General features: G+C 35.2%; 3 protein-coding genes across 4 annotated transcripts; all 3 read left to right on the forward strand.

The window, feature by feature from the left end:
• Positions 1 to 458: 458 nt before the first annotated feature.
• LOC125680928 (neuronal acetylcholine receptor subunit alpha-2-like) lies at positions 459 to 2,085 on the forward strand. Its single transcript, XM_048920755.2, has one exon. It carries the CDS (start codon positions 459 to 461, stop codon positions 1,695 to 1,697), a length of 1,239 nt encoding a protein of 412 aa, XP_048776712.1. The 3' UTR covers positions 1,698 to 2,085.
• An 811-nt stretch (positions 2,086 to 2,896) lies between these two features.
• Positions 2,897 to 7,360, forward strand: LOC130051633 (acetylcholine receptor subunit alpha-like). Its single transcript, XM_056153809.1, has one exon. The coding sequence runs from the start codon at positions 5,836 to 5,838 to the stop codon at positions 7,039 to 7,041; it is 1,206 nt and encodes a 401-aa protein (XP_056009784.1). The 5' UTR covers positions 2,897 to 5,835; the 3' UTR covers positions 7,042 to 7,360.
• A 6,020-nt stretch (positions 7,361 to 13,380) lies between these two features.
• Positions 13,381 to 21,552, forward strand: LOC125680927 (neuronal acetylcholine receptor subunit alpha-4-like). Of its 2 annotated transcripts, none has more exons than XM_048920754.2 (2): positions 13,381 to 13,619; positions 20,038 to 21,552. In XM_048920754.2, exon 2 carries the CDS (start codon positions 20,130 to 20,132, stop codon positions 21,432 to 21,434), a length of 1,305 nt encoding a protein of 434 aa, XP_048776711.2. In that variant the 5' UTR covers positions 13,381 to 13,619; positions 20,038 to 20,129; the 3' UTR covers positions 21,435 to 21,552. The 2 variants fall into 2 exon arrangements, with proteins under 2 accessions (XP_048776711.2, XP_056009786.1); XM_056153811.1 differs by lacking the exon at positions 13,381 to 13,619 and adding an exon at positions 18,338 to 18,470.
• The last annotated feature ends 1,102 nt before the right edge of the window (positions 21,553 to 22,654 follow it).

The following is a 22,654-nucleotide window of genomic DNA, read 5'->3' on the forward strand; positions in this document are numbered from 1 at the left end:
CTGATACATTACTGTATGCATTGGTTTGTTTCTTGTAATTATTTTTTGATGATAACATGGATAATTAATTGATTTCAAAGGATTTTAAATTTTCTTTTGATTTAACACCATTAATTCTTAATTTTACTCCAACGTACAGTATAGAATATACTTGCTCTTTTTTATATCAGTTATTTTCGATAACTTGAGAAAATATCAAAATTACTAGTACTCAGTATATCTTCATCAATTTAATTTTTAAAACCCATACTATAATTTAAAGAATTTATTAAATTTCGTTTTATCTTTAGATGTAGTTTCCAAAAGTGACTGTTTTTTCAAAGAAAGATTTAATATCGGTCGAAATTCTAAGAAAAAATGTATTACTCCTCTTGCACAGATAAGGAAGCCAGAGTTATGCAGCATTAGGATACATAAAGGGAACACCGAAGCTCTGATAACTACATCTGCTAAGCAATATGATGAGAGCGGAACTCTTGATCGGTATATTCTATCATTGTATAATTAATAATGCTGTTGAAATAACCACTGAACATCATGATCATCCAGAGTATATGCTGTTTGAAAAACTATTTAACGGGAATACGAGCATTTACAATCCCAATGTGCGACCAACACTGGAATACAGAAACGCAATTCTTGTTAATGTCTCCATTAATTTGGTGGCACTGCATTCGTTGATCGAGAGGTCTCAGACACTGCGGACCACAGTATGGATCGACCTGGAGTGGACAGACGTACATCTGGCCTGGAATGAAAGCGAATATGATCACATTAATTCAATTGTAGTTCCACAGGATAAAATATGGATCCCTGACATCTGTGTCGCGAATGAAGTCAGTAATGATAAGTGTTTGCTTAAATCAGAGGAAGGAAAAGCATTGCTTGAAAATACTGGAAAGGTGACACTATGGTGGAACAAAGAAGTACATACAAGATGTGACGTAGATATTAGTCAATATCCGTTTGATAGACAGACGTGCTCCATTACCATTGGAACCTGGTATTCTGAAGACGAAAAGATTAAACTCAAAAATAAATTTGAAAAGATAGATTTAAGTAATTATGTATACAGTGAAGAATGGGATATCTTCAACAGAACCATTGGGAAAATTCTAATAGATAACGATAAAAATTTCACGGAGCTGCAATTCTCCATTGTTATTGACAGGAAACCGTTGTTCTATTTGTACAGTACTGTGCTTCCCATTCTTCTGCTGTCTGTCTTAAATATGGTGTGCTTTCTAGTTCCAATTGAGTCCGGTGAAAAAATAGGTATGACAATGGCCATATTTCTCACCTTTGCTGTTTTCATGACCTTGATAAGTTCAACAGTTCCTCGGTCTTCTGAACACGTTTTTAAGTTTGGAATTTTTATGACCATGCATCTTTTGATGAGTGGGACAACTATCATCGTAGGAGTTCTTGTTAGTAACATTTACTATAAACCAAGAGACACGAAAATGAACAAGATGTACAAGTGGATGCTCAAACATTTTGTTCGAAATGACAAAAATGACAACGAAAAACCCAATACCCTGTCAGCAAACGATAGTGAACAAATTGTGTCTACCGCTTATGAGACAGACCCTTGGCAAAAGTTAGCAATGGGACTGGACAGACTGTTTGGTTATGCCGTGTCTATAATAAACACTTTGCTGATATTTCTGTTCTTCGTTACAGTAAATGTAGATTGATTTTGTGAATTAAACGTAAGAACGGTGAGTGTTTGTAAATAAATATGATAATACAGTTGAACTTCGGTATCTCGAACACCGTTATCTCGAATATCATGGATATGTCGAAGTGATTTGGAAGTCTAACCACTTATTCTTTAAGTATTTTACCTTCGATATCTTGAATCCTCGGATATCACAAAGTTTTTTTCTTGGTCCCATCGAGTTCGAGATAACGAGGTTTGACTGAAATTGATAAAAAAAATATATATATGATTCAAGGAAAAAGTCATCTTATTATGATTCTGTAGCCCACATATTCGGAGATTCTAAAATAGATATGTCAATGGTGTGATTTAATATGTCTGATAGTTTAGATTTGCGTGTGATTAAATTATGAAAAAAATCAGTGATATAGATTATCTACTCAATTGACTGGAGGAGTGAGATTGTGAAAAGACTGGATATGATACAAGCATCATTAAAAAGGTCTATGTTTGAAGAAAAAAATATGCAAAATTGACAGATATGTGCTTCGGGTGATAACTAAACGTTCCCTTAATTTCAGTCTATTCATCGGTTAACTGGCCCTGTGGGTATAAGATAAACAATTTGACATGGTTGAGGCATGCTTTTTTTGCAATACAGTAATGGACTGCTGGTTGATTTAACTCCGATCAATACGAGAGCAGTCCAGGACATCATATACAAACATCTAGTGTCATCTCTATAATATATTAGCGGGAATGTTGCTTCATTTTCATTGTCTGCCAAAAGTTGATTTCATGACGCACAGGAGACAATAACCTTACAGCGCTTGGTAAAATATCTCTTGAGATTTCGGTGTTCTTTAGTAATGGTATACGTTTTGTCAGTTACATCAGACAACCTAGTGTTTAATTTGAAGAAGTTAATTTTCAAGTAATTTGGTGGAGCCGTGATTTACTGATATTCTGAGATGATCAATTATTCTATTGCCCAATTCACAGAAGACTCAAAAATTTATTTATCATTTCTCAACCCAAGAGACCAGTTGAAGAAGAACATTTGAAATCAGTATGCGTCATTGAATCATATATCCATTAAACATTCATCCTTAATATTCAGCACTATTCTGGTGTTACATTATCTGCATTCAATAAATAATTCTGTTATATTTTGTGCACTCAATAAATCATTTGCATTCAATAAATAATAATGTTATATTATTTGCATTCAATAAAGCAGTCATATCGCTACATTTTCTATGATTTTTAAAGTTCAATGCTGAGTGCATATTCAAGTCTTACACTTTTAAATTTTCTTCTACAGACTAAATGGTTATATAGACAAGAGGCCCGGGGGCCTTATAGGTCACCTGAGTATCATGTAACAACCTTCCAATGTTTGAATTAGGTTTGTGTTTAAATATAAGAATTTTACTTTTGGATGGAAGAAACATTGAATAGCTATGTGGTCATGAAGTACATGTGTCATTTTTATGTTCAATCAATAATCCTTTTTAAAAAACCTAGTCTGAGACATCATACAGAAAAGGGTTATTTACTCCTTAGATAAAACCAATATAAGAAGATTTTCAAAGAATTTCTACATTTTCACTATATGACCAATAGAGCCCCACCCTAACACAAGAACCCCTGCCCCAGGGGCCATAAATTTCACAATTTTGGTAGAGGGCTCAACGCTCATTATAATTATGCCCACAGTTTGGCTTCTTGATGTCCAGGAGTAAAGAAGAAAGCTTTTTTTAAATTACACTCATTTTGATGGTTTTTGCCCCACCCCTCAGGCCCCAGGGGGGCAGGGACCACGAATTTCACTATTTTTGTTCCCCTCCACCCACATATGCTATATGCCAAAATTGGTTGAAATTGGTTCAGGGGTTTCAGAGAAAAAGCTGAAAATGTTCAAATGTTAACGCACGACGAACGACGACGGACAAAAACAGAAGATTTTCAAAAAAATATTGCATTTTCACTTTATAATCAATCAGCCCCGCCTTTGCACCAGAACCCCTGACCCAGGGGCCATGAATTTCACAATTTTGAAAGAGGCATCCTTGCTCATCATAACCATGCTATTGGTTTGTCTACTTAATACCCAAGGACAGAGAAGAAGATTTTCAAAGAAATAATTCATTTTCACTATATGACTTATAGAGCCCCACCCTAGCACCAGAACCCCTGATCCAGGGGTCATGAATTTCACAATTTTTGAAGAGGCATCCTTGCTCATCATTACCATGCTATTAGTTTGTCTACTTAATACCCAGAGACAGAGAAGAAGATTTTCAAAGAATTTCTACATTTTCACTATATGACCAATAGAGCCCCACCCTAACACAAGAACCCCTGCCCCAGGGGCCATGAATTTCACAATTTTGGTAGAGGGCTCAACGCTCATTATAATTATGCCCACAGTTTGGCTTCTTGATGTCCAGGAGTAAAGAAGAAGATTTTTTAAAATTACACTCATTTTGATGGTTTTTGCCCCACCCCTCAGGCCCCAGGGGGGCAGGGACCACGAATTTCACTATTTTTGTTCCCCTCCACCCACAGATGCTATATGCCAAAATTGGTTGAAATTGGTTCAGGGGTTTCAGAGAAAAAGCTGAAAATGTTCAAATGTTAACGCACGACGACGGACAAAAACAGATAGCAATAGGTCACCTGAATGATTCAGGTGACCTAAAAATGGTGTTGTCAGCAAATTTTGTTACACGCGAATATTCCACAATTACCATTCATTTCTCTAACTTTTAAGTAAGATTAGTGCGGTGGCGTATAAGGGTCACAAGAAAATATATCTAATCGTTCGGACAAATAAATTCTTCGTTAGGAGGATGTAGTTCGTTATTCAGACGAATGAACGTTTCGTTTGAACGATTTTTCTCTCTCTCGTTCCATCGACTAAATTTTTCATTCGGACAGATCAATTCGTTCTGACAATTCAGATTTCATTCGAACTTAGTGTTTTAATCTTTCATCAAGACAATTCGGTTTTTCGTTCAGACGAATTTATTCTTCGTTCAAGCAAATTATTTAATTTTCCGTTTGAAATTCTTCTTCTTTCGAACAAATTGGTTATGTTTTCGTACGTAATAAGTTTTGCGTTCGGATAAATTGATTCTTTGTTCGAACATAAGTTTATGAAGGAACATTATTTATTCAAGTAGATACTGTAAATAGTCAATCATGAGAATAGATCAAAATATGTGTGTTTAAATGAAGCATCGAATTTTCATAAAAATGAAAATGATATAAAGAATCGAATCGAATCGAATTTAATTTGCTCAATCGATGAGCTGTCTCGTCCTGACTATTCTCGAACCGAGTCGGTTCTGTTTTAAATCTCTCGAGTTTTTCCTTTTTAACTTTCTCCCCTTTCTCTCAATGTTTATTTTGAAATACCTTTAATTTTTTATTTTCTTTTGATTTGGAGACTTTACCTCTTCAAAAGTTTGTTCAAATATTTAAAAAAAAAAAATTTAAAAAAATCCCACAAGATCGAAACCAAAAGTTAATAATAGTTATGAAATAACCTGTATTCATTTATGAATACTTTATAAATCAGATGAATTTGTGTGGATTACTTCAGCGATGCAGCAAGGTCATCAGATTTTATATCATCTCCCCACAAAATAGATTTTAATCATATCAAGAGGCAAATTAATTATTTAAACCCCATGTTGAATATTTTCAATATGCATTTGGAAATTAACATGTGTTAGATTTGTCCCTGGAAAATAAATTCTGAATGATGAAGAGCATCTTGATAACAATGTTCTCTTGAGAATGATGACATGCTAGGTCGTGAGGAATTCTGAAAAATATCATCATTAACGAACCTCTACAATATGGAATCCAGTGTATAAATTTATATTTAATATAAGATAGATGTAGCCCACCACCGGTTGTTAAACATTCTTCTAATAGGTTTTTCATCTGATCCAGAGAAAAAGGATGAAGTTTGTTGCGTTTCTCAGCCAATACATCCTCCGCGTGTGATACATGTGCTGATAAGACGCTTCTTGGAATATCATACCATGCAATATCGCTAAGTGGAGCTGAGTATACTGAAGCATTGTTTTTTAAAAAAATGATTTTCAAAGAAGATGAGCATTGCTGGACTTGATTGAAAAAGCCGAAACTTTGCAATTATGAGGCTAATCCAGACTGTCATCATTGTATTTTTGCAACACCTTTGTTGCCAAGCAAATATCATACCCCATTCAAACCATTCCGAATACAGCCTTTTTGAAAAGCTTTTCCCCGAGGAAAATGATTACAACTCTGTCGTGAGGCCGAAGATCGGAAACAAAGAACCCGTCTTGGTCAATGTGTCCGTCAACTTAATTGCCATTCACTCTCTTATGGAAACCAGACAGACGCTGCGCTCCACTGTGTGGATTGACCTTCAGTGGCTAGACCTTAAGCTTGCTTGGAACAAAACTGAATTCGGAAACATAAGTTCCATTATTGTTCCACAGAAAAATGTTTGGATTCCAGACATCTGTGTGGCGAACGAAGTCTCCGATAACAAATGCAGTATTGGATCTCGGTTTGGTAAAGTATTGGTTGAATATAGAGGAATGGTTACAATATGGTGGAATAAAGAAATTCAAACTAGATGTGATCTGGACATTAGCATGTATCCATTTGATAACCAGAAGTGTTCGATTCGAATCGGAACTCTTTATTCTGAGGACGAAAATTTGCTATTAGGACAATTGTCAGAAACAGTAGATTTAAGTAACTACGCGCATAATGAAGAATGGAAAATAATACACAGTTTTACTAAAAAGAAAAAATTGGAGCATGAAAAAAGTTTCACGGAGATAGAGTTCACTATTGTCATGAAAAGACAACCATTTTTCCATATTTGCAATACGATTTTACCTATCCTCATGCTGTCTGTTCTTAATATGGTCTGTTTCCTTGTTCCAATAGAGTCCGGTGAAAAAATAAACATGACCATGGCAATATTTCTAACTTTTGCCGTTTTGATGACAATAATCAGTGAGACTGTCCCAAAGTCTGGCGAAAAAATATTTGTATTTGGAATATGTATGACAATGCATTTACTAATTAGCGGAATTACCATTGTACTAGAAGTCTTTGTAATTAACATTTATCACACACCTGGAAACACAAAAATGAATGTCTTGCATCTATGGATGTTGAAAATTTTGGCCGTTAAGGACGACATTGCTAAGGAGATTGATTCCATATTAGAAACGGAAGAAAAGCAAATGGATTCTTGGAAGAGGCTGGCGACAGAGCTCGATAGGGTCTTTGGTTATACGGTTGCTGTTATCAATAGCGTGACAATAATTGCCTTCTTTGTAGCTGTAAACACTCAGTAAATGTTTAACGTTTTCACAAGCATACGTAATAATGCTAGAGTTGCTTTTCGTTGCATAGTTGACGGAGGTGTTTTTATTTCCTTTTGTTGTTGTTGTTATTATTGTTTTCCTATTTTCTTTTATCAAGTTCTTGCATATTCATCATTCAATTTTATGGATAAAATACTTTCTCTGTTTAGATGTCCGAATCAATTATTTCATCATCTTCTGCATTAAGAAAAGTTTTTAGATATTTTATTTCTATATCTGTTTATGAGTAACGCCATTTTTCTCTCTGTCAAAAATCGATATGAAATATAATAAATGCTTTCCAATTAGATTTTATTGTTCGTTGTTAATTTTATGATATGATTGGTATATGTATATAAGGAATGGTGCCTGGATATGAATGTTACAAAGACTATATAAGGATTGATTTTCAATAAAACAGGTAGACACTAGAATTATAACTTCAGAAGGAATGGTGTTATTCTTAAATGTGATATTTCTTATAAATACCTAGGTATTCATTTCATTTCATCTGGTACCTTTTTCTCTTGCACAGAATGAACTTTACAAAAAAGCCATAGAAATTTACTTTTAAAAAAGTTCTTATCTTTGAACCTGATGTAAAGACTTTTTGATCATACCATTACACCCTTACACCCTTAGTAATCTGTGACTGTGAGATTGTAAATCCTTTGATACTCTTCGTGCATGTTTAGAAATGGACCAATTTGAAAAAGATTGACAAAAAATCACGTTTCGAAAATTATCAAATTTTGTCGATTTTCTGCTAGAATTCATAGCAAAAGTACTAAAGCTTTACTTTCCGAATTGGGATAATTTCCTTTGTACCTTAGTGTCTTGCAACAGATTCTTAAGTATTGGCATATATTATCCTGAAAGGGTGCATTTTCTGATTCAATATCTAACTATGAAAAGACAAACCAGCTTGGTTTGGCTCCATGAATATGGCAAAAAACTTTATCTAAGAAATTGATATACATCTGCATCCTAATTTGAATACAATTGTATAAATGTTTGGGATCCTACGTTTTGGACAGTTGGTACAGAGAGAAGAATTATTTGTCTCTTACTAGAGAGTTAGCTCGTACATATTATTAAATAAAACATTTTTTTGTCTGGAACATTGTTTAAATCAGTTTTTAAAATTCTCAATCATAGAAGAATTCTAAATAAATTTTGATCCCCACCCCCATGATCTCATAATTGAGAAAGGGAAATATTCTGGAATTTACGTGATAAAAGATTTGTTCCTACTGCTTATCAATTGATGTTGAAAAAGAGACACATTTTAATTCTTAAGAGTCAAAATCAGAAAGCATCAAGCATTTCATGGAAAGTCAACATTTTTTTTCAAAAGCCGCTGATATATATTTGATTTTATCCCACTTAATACAAAAACAAACTTTAAGATGAATTTGAACGCTTTACGGGCCAGGTATCCAAGGACATTCGTTTCCTTAGCAACGGGTCCCAAATTCTTGTGAAAATCCATGATTATTAGCTATCTTAGGGGATATATTTCCTGTAAGTAAATTTTCTATGTTATTTTGTCTACTTGATTTAGTTTCAGAATGGTTTTACCCATTTTTAAAATATAACAAACGCTCAATTTTTCCTTTCGCTAGATGCTTACTGATTTTGATTCTTAATCATTTAAGAAATGTGTCCTTGAGGAAAACTTTGATGTCCTGGGATAACCAGTTTCTGTGGTTGATGAATTGAGAAGATAAGACAAATTTGTGAATTTTATCTCAAATATTAAACTCGTTACTATTTGCATCAATAGTTCCATTTCTGCCATCTATATCAGAACCATTAAAGATTGGAACTCTTCAGAAATAGAAATTACGAACATTATGCGTCACTTAGGCAAATTAGTGATGGATAAAGATGATTCGTTTCTGATGCAAAAGTATCTGCATGATTTGAAGATTGTTTTTCATGTTGCAAGCGAATATCCAGTTATTAGATTTAAGTTGTGATGTTTCGTAGCGGAAGACTACACACAAAAAATAGCAGTACTGTGTATCCTTTATGACGTATGTGGATGCTTACTTAGATTTTCTTGCGTCATTTTAATAAACGACCGCTATGCAATTATGAAACAAATAATCACATTTTATGTATCAATCTCCAGGCACATAACAACGCCCTTCCCCCACTTTTGATGACCTGTGATGTACTTAACCCGTTATTATCACGTACAAAGTTCGCTATTTTTACAAAGATGGGTTTTATTAGGTGGTAACTTTCTATAGTGATGATGAATGGTAGCAGAAATAGAAGGCTGAGCCGATGAGTTGTACTGATCTGATGTACGGAATGCACTGAACAATAACCCCCTCCCCCTTTCTACGATTTTGGGGTTTGGACAGAACTATTTTTCTTGCTAAACCAAGAAATTTCAGACAAACATGAAGACAACCTTTTTCTCCGTTTACCCCCACCCTTCCACTTTCAAAAAATGACACGAAGTGGATGAACTCACAATTATTTACCTGTACTTGTTGAATGAAAAGTTGCACGAGTCAACGCAGAAAACGAAATCTCGATGGATATACTAAATGTCAAAACAACAACGAATCGGAGACGAAATTATAATGGTTGTGATATTTGTTCTGCAAATGTCTCCGAAAATTTCCTTTAAATTAATCCGCAATGTTATACTACATGTTTATTGACTATGAAACTGCATTGTTGTTGCATTTACACTTTTATATGTACCAGGAGTTCACTGTTAAAAATCATATGTTTGATGTAGTGTCCGATATTGAACCTTTTGGTAAATAAAAGTATATAACCTATCTTTGGAGGTCTTATTTCTACAAAAGGTTATTCCTATCATTTTAAATATCTTCAGATGTTGAATATGTTTATCCCTAAAGTATATCGTAGGGTCATTGGATATATGTTAGTTAACAATTCCATGAGTTAGGTTCTGAGGGCATTCTTCACCCTACGTGTGCCAATACTTACCAATGTACGCTCAATAACTCACCTATTACATAGCTAAACATATTTCAGTATTATCTGTCAAGTTTGCGAAGTGAGTATTATCGATACTATTATGAATGTATGTTATAATCACTAACAGTAAATCAGAATTGTAATAATTAATATCATATATCTACAATTCGAATGTTTTTGTCTTCGATATATTTACCAATTAAAGTGATAGCTATTACTTCATGAATGTGAACATTGTGCACATAAATTTTGATATATATTATCGTCTATTTTCATATAAAATAGATACCTTTATTTTACCAGAAATGCTTAGTTTAAAATCGGGTGCGGGATATTGAGGTCCCTAAGTATAAATCATTCTCTCACCAGAGGGCGCGCTACGCAAGCTTCACTGTTGTGGAGCGTAGCGTAACGCCCTCTAGTGAGAGATTGAGTATAAATGTTAATCGAATCGGGATCAGCCTCCTTTTTTTGATGCTGCCGTCATTGCCTTATTGCATATTTACGACCAATAATCGGGACTTTTTCAGTTCAGTTAAATCCCGTTAACTGGGACTATAAATACCTCCTCATTGGGCGCACTTGTTTCAACATCCGAGCGACGACCCGGTTCACTTTTATCACATTACTTTTTGACCCGGTTTGTCTTGCGAAACGAGTCAGAAATTAGCCGAATTTCTATCAAAATGTAAAATAAAAAATGTGTACCTGCAAAACAGATTTCATAAAATGTAACCCATGTCAGTTTATAAATCATAATTGATAATCAGTTTTCTATTCTAATATTTTGTTCACAAAAATTGCATACTGAGCTGTAACTTCCACAAAGAAGCAGTGTTGATCGTATCATCGAGCACACGGAAACAAAAATGCGAGAAAACTTACCTCTTACCTCACTACTTTATGTTAATTGAAATTTAAACTTTTTTAATGAATGAAAAATGGATAAATCATGAGCAAGGAAATGTTTATCTCTATTTTCCGCCATATTGTTCTCCATGTACCCGCTCTAGATTCATCGGGCGATCCGGGTTACATGTACTTTCCGGAAAATACTTGAAACAAGTTACTTACCCGCTTCCGGAAGTATCAACCGGCTTGACTCGGGTGTTGAAACAAGTGCGCCCATTCAGAGCAGTCAAAGAAATAATTTGAGGAATATCATTTTGTGAATTGCCACTGTCTTATGCCATCAGTCCAAAATTTAGTTGGATTGATATTACATGTAGATGCATAATGATCTATTAATAACAAGGATGCGAGGCCTATTTTCTGGGACATTGGTGTTTTCGTCCATTGCCCAAATATTGGATAATCATGTTAATGTAGAACATGACCTTTTTCAAGCTATTTTTCATAGTGCACAGTATGAGGGCCAATGTTGAAGAAAAGAACGTCCTAGTTTGTCGACATCTTTCTTTGGATAGTGGTGTTTTTTGTTGTTGTTGTTGTTGTTTTTGTTTTGTTTTTTGTTTTTGTTGTTGTTGTTGTTGTTTTTGGGTTTTTTTTATAAACAGAGCTACAAATGAAAGGTGAAGATAACGAACAGTGATCAATCTCATAACTACTACAAATTTAATTTGGTATTATAATGAATTGGTGGGGCATTTTGTGTTGAAATTTCTGTTTAACATTGTCATCTTTTTTGAAAGCCTCGGGTCTTTGACACCAACTACAGAGAGTGTCATCCTCAATTCGCAGGAGTCGGTCAACATGATTCACATATTCAAATAAATAAATGGATGTCTCAGTTGCTAGCAATACTCAATATCGTATAAGCAAGGTTCAGTTCATTTTCAAAAAATATTGTACATAGTTTGGTTATCTCACATTTGCAACTCTGGCTAACAGAGTAAACCTCATGCAATGCTGTTTATGACTTGCGTGTCAAGTTAGATTGCTCTTATTGTTGGGCTAGGTCATATGTTACTACTATCAGTTTCCAGTGTAAAATTCAAAATTGGAATGAGGTGCTCAGTTTTAACATTGACACGGTCCTTGAAGGTTGAAGAAGCCCATATTTCACGGATACCCATCACGTATCCAAAACTTAATGTTTCGTGTCCAACAGTAGTGTGCTTCAATGCATATGAAACCCCATGATGAATTTTTTTTTTATGAAATCCAAGTCTAAGCCATGTACGACATTACGATGTTTAAGTTTTGAGTAAGTTGTTACATGTAGGTCCAATAACTGCCCCAGTATGTCGGGACAACTTAGAAAAGATTGTGTGATTGTGCCTTGTGTTGGGGAACCAGTCTAATTGTTATGGCATGAATTTGCATATTAGTTTAGTTGCTTGTTTCTCTCATGCCTTAAGTAATGCAGAATTAAGATACCTGTAATGTTGTTGTAAGGTGAGTTGGTTTATACATCTTTGACTAAGCTTTCGCAGTTTCTCAGTCTAGGCTAAGTGGAACCAATTTGAGTTAAGGATTGTGCATGTAGATCAGGTGGCTGGTATACCCTGGTTTGAAATTCGTGAAATTGAAAAAGAAAACGTTTACATTCTTGATGAATTTGGATTCACAGTGGCACACTGGTATTGAAGTGAAGCATTCCACTGCACGCATTATTTTCGGCTGTAAATTGACTAAAATGCCAAAACGACATTAATCAATCACATTTTTTACAATTATCTGAACCATCTGCAATTAATTAATGAGTACCCCAATATTATTTTTTGATTAGTTCCCTAATACTTCCACGATTAAAGTGGAGGTATTTCCACCTGAGGAAGCAATGGGAGATACCGTTCCCCCGTCAACAGTGTTGCAGGTAAGTCCGTGCTGCAGGTAAGGAGTATTGTAGATGTCATTAATCTAAATGCGATAGTAATGATGTGTCCCTCAGCAATTTGCAAGACTTGGCTTTTGTGGGTTAAAACTTGGCACAGTGTATTCCAACATAAATGAAAGTAAAATGCAAATATAAAATCAAATTTTTTTTAATAAAAAAAAATCGCTTCACGCCAGCATACTTATCATGAAGCGCTAGGCGCCTCCTGAAGTATACTGGCGTAAAGCATCCCAGTCCATACCCTCATGTATTTTTCAAAAATGAAATTTATTTCTGAAATGAATAAATTGATAATGAGTAGATAATGATGAAAGCTAGCCAAACAATGTCTGGTCTGTCGTCTTTGTTAACAGCTGATTACACCTTTGTTAACAGCTGATTACACCTTTGTTAACAGCTGATTACACCTTTGTTAACAGCTGATTACACCTTTGTTAACAGCTGATTACATCTTTGTTAAAAGCTGATTACACCTTTGTTAACAGCTGATTACACCTTCTTCTATATGCTGTTATTAGCACAAACTCAAATGTCATATGATAATGATATGAAACTAATTAAACAAAGCGACAGGCCACCGCTTACTATTTGTTCATAAAACATTTACATTTTCGATAGAAATTCATCTCTATTGATTTTTTTTTCTACTTCCCCGTTTTCGTTGGATATGATAGCTGCAATGCGATGCTAATTTTAGCTCTGCAGTTGAATTGCAACCAACTTTACAATGAGCAGAATTAACTTGCGACAACGGTAGACTAATACAAACTAATTTCAAAAGGATGTGTAAAAATGATATCAGGTAGGTGCGATTTATTGTATGATTTTTTGAATCAGAAGTTACTATTATTAGATATTAAGATATACTTCTATATGTATTAGTAATCTACATTGAGAAAATGCTTGAAGGCTGAAATATAATTATAGATATAAGAGTAAGACATCCCACATGTTAGCTTATCTGAATAAATTAAAAACATCAGTGAGCTTTCCTGATGACCACCAACAGTCTGTATTGCTACCAAAAGCGAGAAGTGAACAAGTTTGTTCAAATAAAAATCCACGTCCAGTTTTAAAATTCTAATATTTCACTGAGTCCGTAAACTGGAAAATTTATGCGATGGACTCTTTATAAGGTGTAAATACAAATTTCTTTGGTTATGGAATTTCGATGGAACAGGAATATATTAGAAAACATTACAAATTCTCTTCCCATATACAAAGTTTTCTGAAAATAATGGGCAAGCATCATCAACTGCAGATTACAGCTTGTGTAATTAATGATGGGCCATAAAAAGGTTGGAACTTCTACACAGGAGCATTTGGGAAGAAAAGGTTGTTACCTATTTTAAGTTTGACGAGGTCATGGCACGAGCGGGGTTCGAATTCACGACCTCTCGGTTACGAAGCGAACGCTCTACCACTGAGCTACCGCCACCTACGACAGACGAACAACGGCCGCCAAGTCACACGATACAAATAAAAAAGATATCCTCCCAACAATCGCGAGGCTACTGTAACAGTTTGCGAAAATAATTTCCAAATTTTCCTACCTAGTATGGTACCGTATAGCCTGGGTTGGGGGTTGGGGATTGGGGATTGGCAGGTATATAATTCGAGTCTACTCTGGTTATTCAAAGAATCCAAAGATTCGTCAAAACAGAAATTACTAAATACGAGTACATTAGTATATACTATACATTGTATAAATAAATAAAAATAGATTCACCAAATTTTTAACCACCATAATTAATGGTAAACCTTGTAGACCCAAACCTGCCAAATTTGAGTTTCGCGAGAAAAAAAAACCCCGAAGGCTTTACGATATCACTTTTCCTCAGCTTTGTAGAGTACCAATGTACATGTATGTTTCTATACAAGATGGTTGGTTTCTGGCATCGGATTGTGTGTGGCAAAATGGATAAATTATCTCGGATTTTGAATGAAATTATTTTCAAGCTTGACATTATAAACGTTATCTCTCAAAATTGTTGTTGTATGGGAAAGATATATTGAATATGTTAAAGTACGTTTATCGAGTGTATCATGGACACCAAAGGGGGTTGTGACAAGTATCCGTGATTCTCGAGATAAATTGTACGTTAACTGACTTATTCAACATGTTGACAACGTCAGCGCCTACAAGGGCTCCTACCTTGTCAATTTAAGGGTTTGGGGAATGACTTTAATATGACAATTTCCCTAAATAAATGATAAGCAAAAATGATTGAAAACGAAGGTTTGCAAATATATACAAACTAGGTGAAACCCCGCGCAAGCACAAGAAATCACAATTAAAGAATATTGCACAGAAGGAGTTTTTTAATGAGTGTTTGAATTGTTGCGCACATGAATTGAATGATCTTTAATTCAAATGACTTTAAGAACAATTTTTTTAATAATTGCGTGCATTAGTTATGTTATATTTATTGATATCATATACAGTAATTATAAATAAACTTGATTATTAGAAATTCACTTGGAGCTCCAAATAAAATGTCCCTGTAACATAAATGATCTCTCTCCGTATTGAAAATTAGATGGTGATTTTACGAATGAAAGGTGACGATAACAAACAGTGATCAATCTCATAACTCCTATAAGTAAAACAAAATAGAGAGTTGAGCAAACACGGACCCCTGGACACACCAGAGGTGGGATCAGGTGCCTAGGAGGTGTAAGTATCCCCTGTCGACCCGTCACATCCGCCGTGAGCCCTATATTTTGATCAAGTAAACGGAGTTATCTGTAGTCAAAATCAGTGTACCAAGAACGGACTAACAATCGGTATTAAACACGTCAGGCAGAATTTTACCCAATGATAGGTTGCATTTGCAAACTAGATCGTTATAACGACCATAGAATTTACCATAAGGTCGACCACTTCTGTAAGCTGACTTTATTGTCTCAGTTACCGCTGTAATTTAAACACGTCTTGTTTGTACGACATTCTGCACTAGAATGAAATTCAACACCGGAATACAGCCGTTGTATACCCTTTTGTCACGTGACTATAACTTTATGGCTGAACCCGAATGCTCACGCTATAAATTTCCGGAATATTACACTTGTATCAGGGACAAATCAACTTCTCTCATTATTTTTCGAAAAAAATCGACCTCGAAATGATCAGCATGTTTCGAGAGATACTTCTGAACTTGATAACTACCGGAAAATATCGGGGGAAGTTTCGGACGCATTCCATTGATTCCGACAAATCTTTCCGCCCCAGTAGCTAATTTTGATAACACAATATACATTTCGGTAAATACCGTGGTTAGAATCTTGTGCATTGTGTAACTTCCTGATTAGTCGGAGAGGTACATATACGAGATGAACGCAGTGAATTTGACGTGTACGATTTGGATTTTTTTAATGCGCTGAATGACATTCAGTTATCAGAAGTATGTGTAGAAATAAAACAATACTACCATATTTCCGAAAGGGATCCGTGGTTTGGTGTCCTTAAATGTTGAATCGGACTCAGTTGAGCCAGTTTGTATAATACAGGTGGGATTTTATCGAAAATCTGATGAAAAACAAACCCCTTGACAAAGATAAGCGCTTTGGAAAGTCATTAACAGATGCTGACATATATAAAGTTATCGCTTCTACGGAAAATGCCAACACTAAAAAACAACTGCATGGTTTTGAGAGTCTTTGAAGAATGGAGTAAACGACTAGGTCATTTTGATAAGGAAATCCCCGAGCTGCATCTCATAACAACAGGGCAAATTAACTTTTTGGACGATTTTATTTGAAGACTAAAAAAAAAAAAAGATGGCGCGGAATATCCTTCCAGATCTCTTTATCGCATAACCTGTGGACTTTTGCGTCATCTTCCTGATAAATACATGTTTGACAAGAATGTGCTGGACAATGATGAATAAATTTGCTCAATTTCGAAAAATTTTAGACAGCGAGATTTGGTACTTCTGTTTGATAAGTTGAATCAATCCTGCTACTGGACGAGGAGAGAATGTAGTAATATAGGGTTATTGAACATATATTGGTGAATATTGGCTCGAGTTGGCTGTGAAAATGTACGAGCTTGAGAGTGCATTTTGACAGCGAACGAGTGCCAGTATTCATCAATATAAGTTCAATAACCCTTTTATTATATAGCTAAAGTATTTAGTTGTTAAATTATATCCCTTTTCACTCAAAATACTCCAAAATAGACGAGAATTCATCAATATTGGCATCTAAGGTGAAAGTGTGCAATATCAGCATGCATTTCTTAACTGTTCAATATTAAACCCGTCGTCGTCTTCCATTTTGGCTTGTTTTCGTCGTTACGGTAAGGTCAATATTGAACGCTCATACTCGGAATGTTTCGGGCGCACACAATTTACGCAATGCAAAGTTAGTGTTCAATAAATTCTTAGGATATTGAACGCTAACATTCTCTAGATTTTACGCAGATTTTATAATAGACTATTTATTAGCTATATAATAAAAAGGAATATTGAACAAGCTCAACATTGATGAAATTGATCTGTATAAAATCAGGACTACCCGACAATATACAGCAACGCCTCTGGAAAACGCGCTCCGCCATTCAATTGTAAATGGCTGGTGTGGTAGACGAACAGAAGATATTCAAAAGCTGACTGCACGAATTGTACTCCTTTAATAGCTGATCTGTTTATATTTTTCTATGAGGCAGGTCTTGTGTAAAATTGAAAAAAAAATTGTTGTTGCCTTCAGCTCGACATCAAGATACCCCGACGACGTTTTATCTATTAAGAATACTCATTTTCATCTATAAATGTATAACAGTAAATTCGAAATCATTTAATAACTTTTAAAGTGATGACTTAACAACGATGCTGATTGGATGAAAAAGTCGTTTGATTTCTGTGTCCAAAAAAATTCGTCCAGAGTTCATCTGCACTAAGCACGCGGGACTAATTTTCTCTGGAATGCGTCCTCCCTATTAACGGCCAATCTCTACCCAGAGTTGTCGTTCCTTGCTCTCACTTACACCTCTGTCAACGTCTCTAGGGTTTTACAAGATTTTTGTAAAATGGCACGTATGCTCAAATAAAGTATGGTTTACATCAGTATCAGTATCAAAAATATACGTAAATAAATAAATACTGAGCAGATGTCATGTCTTTTTGTGACACAAGAAGCATTGATTTGGATTGAAACGTGGATATTGGGTTATTCTATTGCACCAGGCCTATACATACAGGTACATGAAGAATATATAGTAATGGAAAAAAATCTACAAATAGTTTCTAGTCCTACATTTTCCCAATATTTTATAAAGTAGTGTTTAGTTTTATTAGCCGTAAAAATAAAAAGTGGATTTACATGTGGAATAACACCGCTTATTTTGAGGCGTTAACAGAGGTATTTGTGAGTGTAAGGAACGATAACTCTGAGTAGAGATTGTAGTTGTGAGTGTAAGGAACGATAACTCTGAGTAGAGATTGATTAACGGCCGTTCTCATTTTAGCGCTATTTATAGAACGGGAATTTCCACACATGCATTGTAAACGAAATGTATTCGTTTCATGCTACCAAAAATAAACACAACCAAAGATTTAAAGAAACAACACACATAGGCCTCGTGATGACGTTGCAGAATAGTCAACTTGATGACATAGGGCACTGACTGGTAGAAGTAGACATGCAGATTACGGTATGTACAATGTATCGTCTGCTTTACGAGTTCGATAACATGACAGAGTAAACAGCGACTTTTGATCTGGTAAATATTAATGAAATTGAACTGCGTTATATGGGGCTCGGTCAACGAGGGCAATTTAGATGAAGAGGTGTGGAGCGTTTTACTTGATATTGAAATGGAGCCCGCATTCCACCGTTCCTACGATACAATTCCAGTGTTCAACGTCTCGAATGCAATGCAGCATACATCCAGTCACCACTTGTTCTCTTCCTTTATATCTTTCAGCTTTTAACCATTGCACCTTTAATTCGGCGTATAATCCATCTAATTCTACACAGTAACTCTACCTCACCCGAACGCACAGCCAGTTTTGTTGTTGTTTTCATTGTTACGTATAGGTATTCCTACGCGCCGTTTTAAAAACGTTAATTCAAGCTTTTTGATGAGAGAAACTTTGTTTTTCTATTTTAAGAATAAATTAAATGATAAGAAATAAAACTTACAATACATACATGCATTAAATAAAGAATTATAAGTTTCATTTCTTAAATAAAAGACAGCACAAAGTCTTCCATATCCGTTTCATATTTGGATATTTTATTAAACATAGACATAGACATGAACGGCAAACTAACAACTCAACTTTATGACAAAATTCAGCTTCTCCATCGTCAACTTCCCATATCTATATAGCAATATTCCATATCGACAGCATATGTTGTTCATGTATTTCAACTGATTCAATATGTGAGAACAGGTTGAGCTAATGCAGGCTACTGAGAAACAAATTGATGTTACAGGGGTTTCAACGGTCTCGTTCAAAGTCAGCATTTCGCAAATTCTATGATCGTTATAATGATTTAATTTGTAAATTTGACCTGCCATTAGTTCGAATGTTATCTGATGTGTTTCATAACAATTGTTAAGCTATTTTTTGCACACTGAGTTTGACTACGGATTACTCTGTTTACCTGATGAAAATAGAGGGATCACAATGGATGTACCCGGTCCACAGAGAGTGATCTGTGTTTGCCATGCTCTCAATTATATACATTGTATACTTCACACATCACAAATTCTATGGTCGTTATAATGATCTAATTTACAAAACAACCTGTTATTAGGTAGAATGCCGTCAGACGTGTTTCATACCAATTGTTAGGCTGTTCTTTACTAACCGGATTTGACTGCAGATTGATCCATTTACCTGATCAACATATTAGGCTCATTGCGGGTGTGACCAGTCGAAAGGGGATGCTTACTCCTCCTAGGCAACTGATCCCACCTCTGGTATATCCAGGGTTCCGTGTTTGCCCTACTCTTAATTTTATATTCTTTATAGGAATCATGTTCGTTATCTTCACTTTTTCATTGTATGGTTTAGTATGGTTTACACACGGTATATCATAGAGGTGATATACACCATGTGTATGTGATATAAAATTGTCAAGTTATTTTCTCTAAGAACCTTCAGAAATTATAAGAACAGATTAGCATCGAACTCGCACTTCATACTTTATCAAAATTAATGTTAACATTCGGAATGCATTTTTAAATATGTAAATTATTTCCCTTGCAGAGAAATAAAATGGTTAAAATTTCCTGACAACGGGCTCGCCACACGCATTCTCAAGAACCTTAACTAACCTGCACATTCAGGAATGAACTAAAATGGCCATAGGATTGTTGATATATGTATTTCTTTTACGTTTTGAAATCAGAACAGCGAAAACTCTTTACACAGACCAGCCAGAGTACAAACTAATAGAAAAATTATTTAATGATAAGCGGGGTTATAATCGGAATGTCCGACCAACGCTGGGATACCACGAACCAATTAAGGTTCATGTTTCCGTAAACCTGGTTACACTTTATTCACTGAACGAGAGAAGACAGACATTCAGCTCGGCTGCTTGGATCGACCTCTCCTGGCAGGATCAACATTTCGCATGGAATAAAACAGAGTTTACGGATGTGAAGTCTATCTTGGTTCCCATGAAACGAATATGGATTCCAGATATCTGCATCACCAATGCTGTCACGAATGACAAATGCTTGCTCGGGTCGGAATTTGGTCAGGTGCTTTTGGAGTACTCTGGAAAGGTTACTCTTTGGAGGTATAGAGACATTCACACTATTTGTAATGTAGACATTACTCTCTTTCCATTCGATCAACAGACGTGTTCGATTAGAATCGGAACGTTTTATTCTGAGGACGAAAAGCTCTCTTTGCTGCCATTATATGACATAGTAGATCTACGCAACTATGTCCACAACGAAGAATGGAAAATGATTAAAAGTTTTGTCAGAAAGAAACATCTGACCTTCGATAAAAACTTTACTGAGCTGGAGTTTACATTTGTTTTGGTCAGAAAACCATTATTTCACCTTTACAGCACTGTTCTTCCAATTCTAATTTTATCTATTTTAAATATGGTCTGTTTTATGGTTCCCATAGAGTCTGGAGAAAAAATTGGAATGACATTGGCGATTTTCCTTTCTTTTGCCGTCTTCATTACCCTGATAAGTGAAATGGCTCCGAGGTCAGGAGAAAACGTATTTATTTTCGGAGTATTTATGGTCGTGCATCTTCTTATGAGTGGATTAACTATTCTCCTTGAAGTTATCGTTTTGAATATCTATCACAAACCCAAAGATACGAAAATGAAAGCTATGTACATCTGGTTGTTTAAAAAACTATGCAATCAGGAGAAGAAAACAATTGTGAAAGAGAAGGCATCAATAATTGGGGAAGTGTTAGTGCAGATTACGAATGGTTCAACACTGTGGTGGAACAAAGAGGCTAGACATCAGAACAACCACGCTGGCAATAAAAATGAAGTCGAGGCTGAGAGAGAAGAACCTGAAGATTGGCAGAAACTAGCAACTGGACTGGACAACGTTTTTGGCTGTGTTGTAATAACCATAAATGCTCTGCTTATTCTTATATTCTTTGTGCTAGTAAATACTTTGTGATAGAGAAATACATCATGGGTATTGATATTTAAGTTCATAATTGATATGGCTACATGATTTGATTGTATGGTGTGTAATGTATGTCCCTTGTCCGTTAGCTATTAAAGTATTTCATCACGCTGGGCTTTGAACGATGTTTCTTTAACAAATTTCTTTTCATACACTTTAAATTGTAGCATTACTTGAAGATACAAAGTCTAATAAACTTAACCCAAACCGTTGTAAAATAAATCCTTTCCAAATAGTTAGTATTAGAAAATGGAGGCGAAAGTAGTGGAAAGTTGATCTATGGATAATTGGAATAGGAAAGACTAACTCCTTTATTTAACGAAACTGCATAAAGTTTGTCCATTAAACTTTGAGAAGAATCTTATTTATATTCACAATTTTGTCCAAAGAATGTAAGAAAAAACAATTCTGATAATTCGCAGCTTATTTTTGCTGTACTTTACATACATGTATGAAAGAATAAACAAGAAATGTTTGTAAAACCTGTATGCCTCCCGTGGTGCAAAATTGAAAAGGGTTATACATATGCTTCGTTTAATTGATAGTACGGTAGTGCCAAAACAATTCAAGATATTGAGCGGACAATATCTTCCTATGTCTAGAGTGGATTGACCCTTGAAACTTTGACCATCTGACCTAGAAATCAATAGGGATAATCTACGCCTTAGAATGTACCAGTGTACCAAGTTTGGTGTCAACCAAGCAAACGATTCTTAAAATATAGGAGACAATATAGTACTATGTCCTGTTTGACCTTTGACCATGTGAACCCAAATTTCATAGGGGCCATCTACTCCTTTTGATGTACCAAGTTTGATGTCTGTAAAGCAAAGAGTTCTCAAGGTACTGAGCAGACAGAATATCCCTAAGCCCAGAGTGGATTGACCTTTAATCATGTCAATAGGGGCAATCTACTCCTCCGTATGTACCAGTGCACTAAGTTTGATGTCTACTAAGCAAAAGGTTTTCAATATATTGAAAGGACAGTATCTTCTTATGTTCAGTTTGACCTTTGACCATGTGACCTCAAAATCAAATGGGATGATTTATTTCTATAATAGGATGTACCAGTGTACCAAGTTTGATGTCTGTCAAGAAAAGGGTTCTGAAGATATTGAGCGTACAGTATCTTTTTATGTCCAGAGTAAATCGACCCTTGACCTTTTGACCTAAAAATCAAAAGGGATCCTTTTCTACTCATAACCAACCCA

This window comes from Ostrea edulis, chromosome 2 (genome assembly GCF_947568905.1).
Source record: "Ostrea edulis chromosome 2, xbOstEdul1.1, whole genome shotgun sequence".
Taxonomy (NCBI): domain Eukaryota; kingdom Metazoa; phylum Mollusca; class Bivalvia; order Ostreida; family Ostreidae; genus Ostrea; species Ostrea edulis.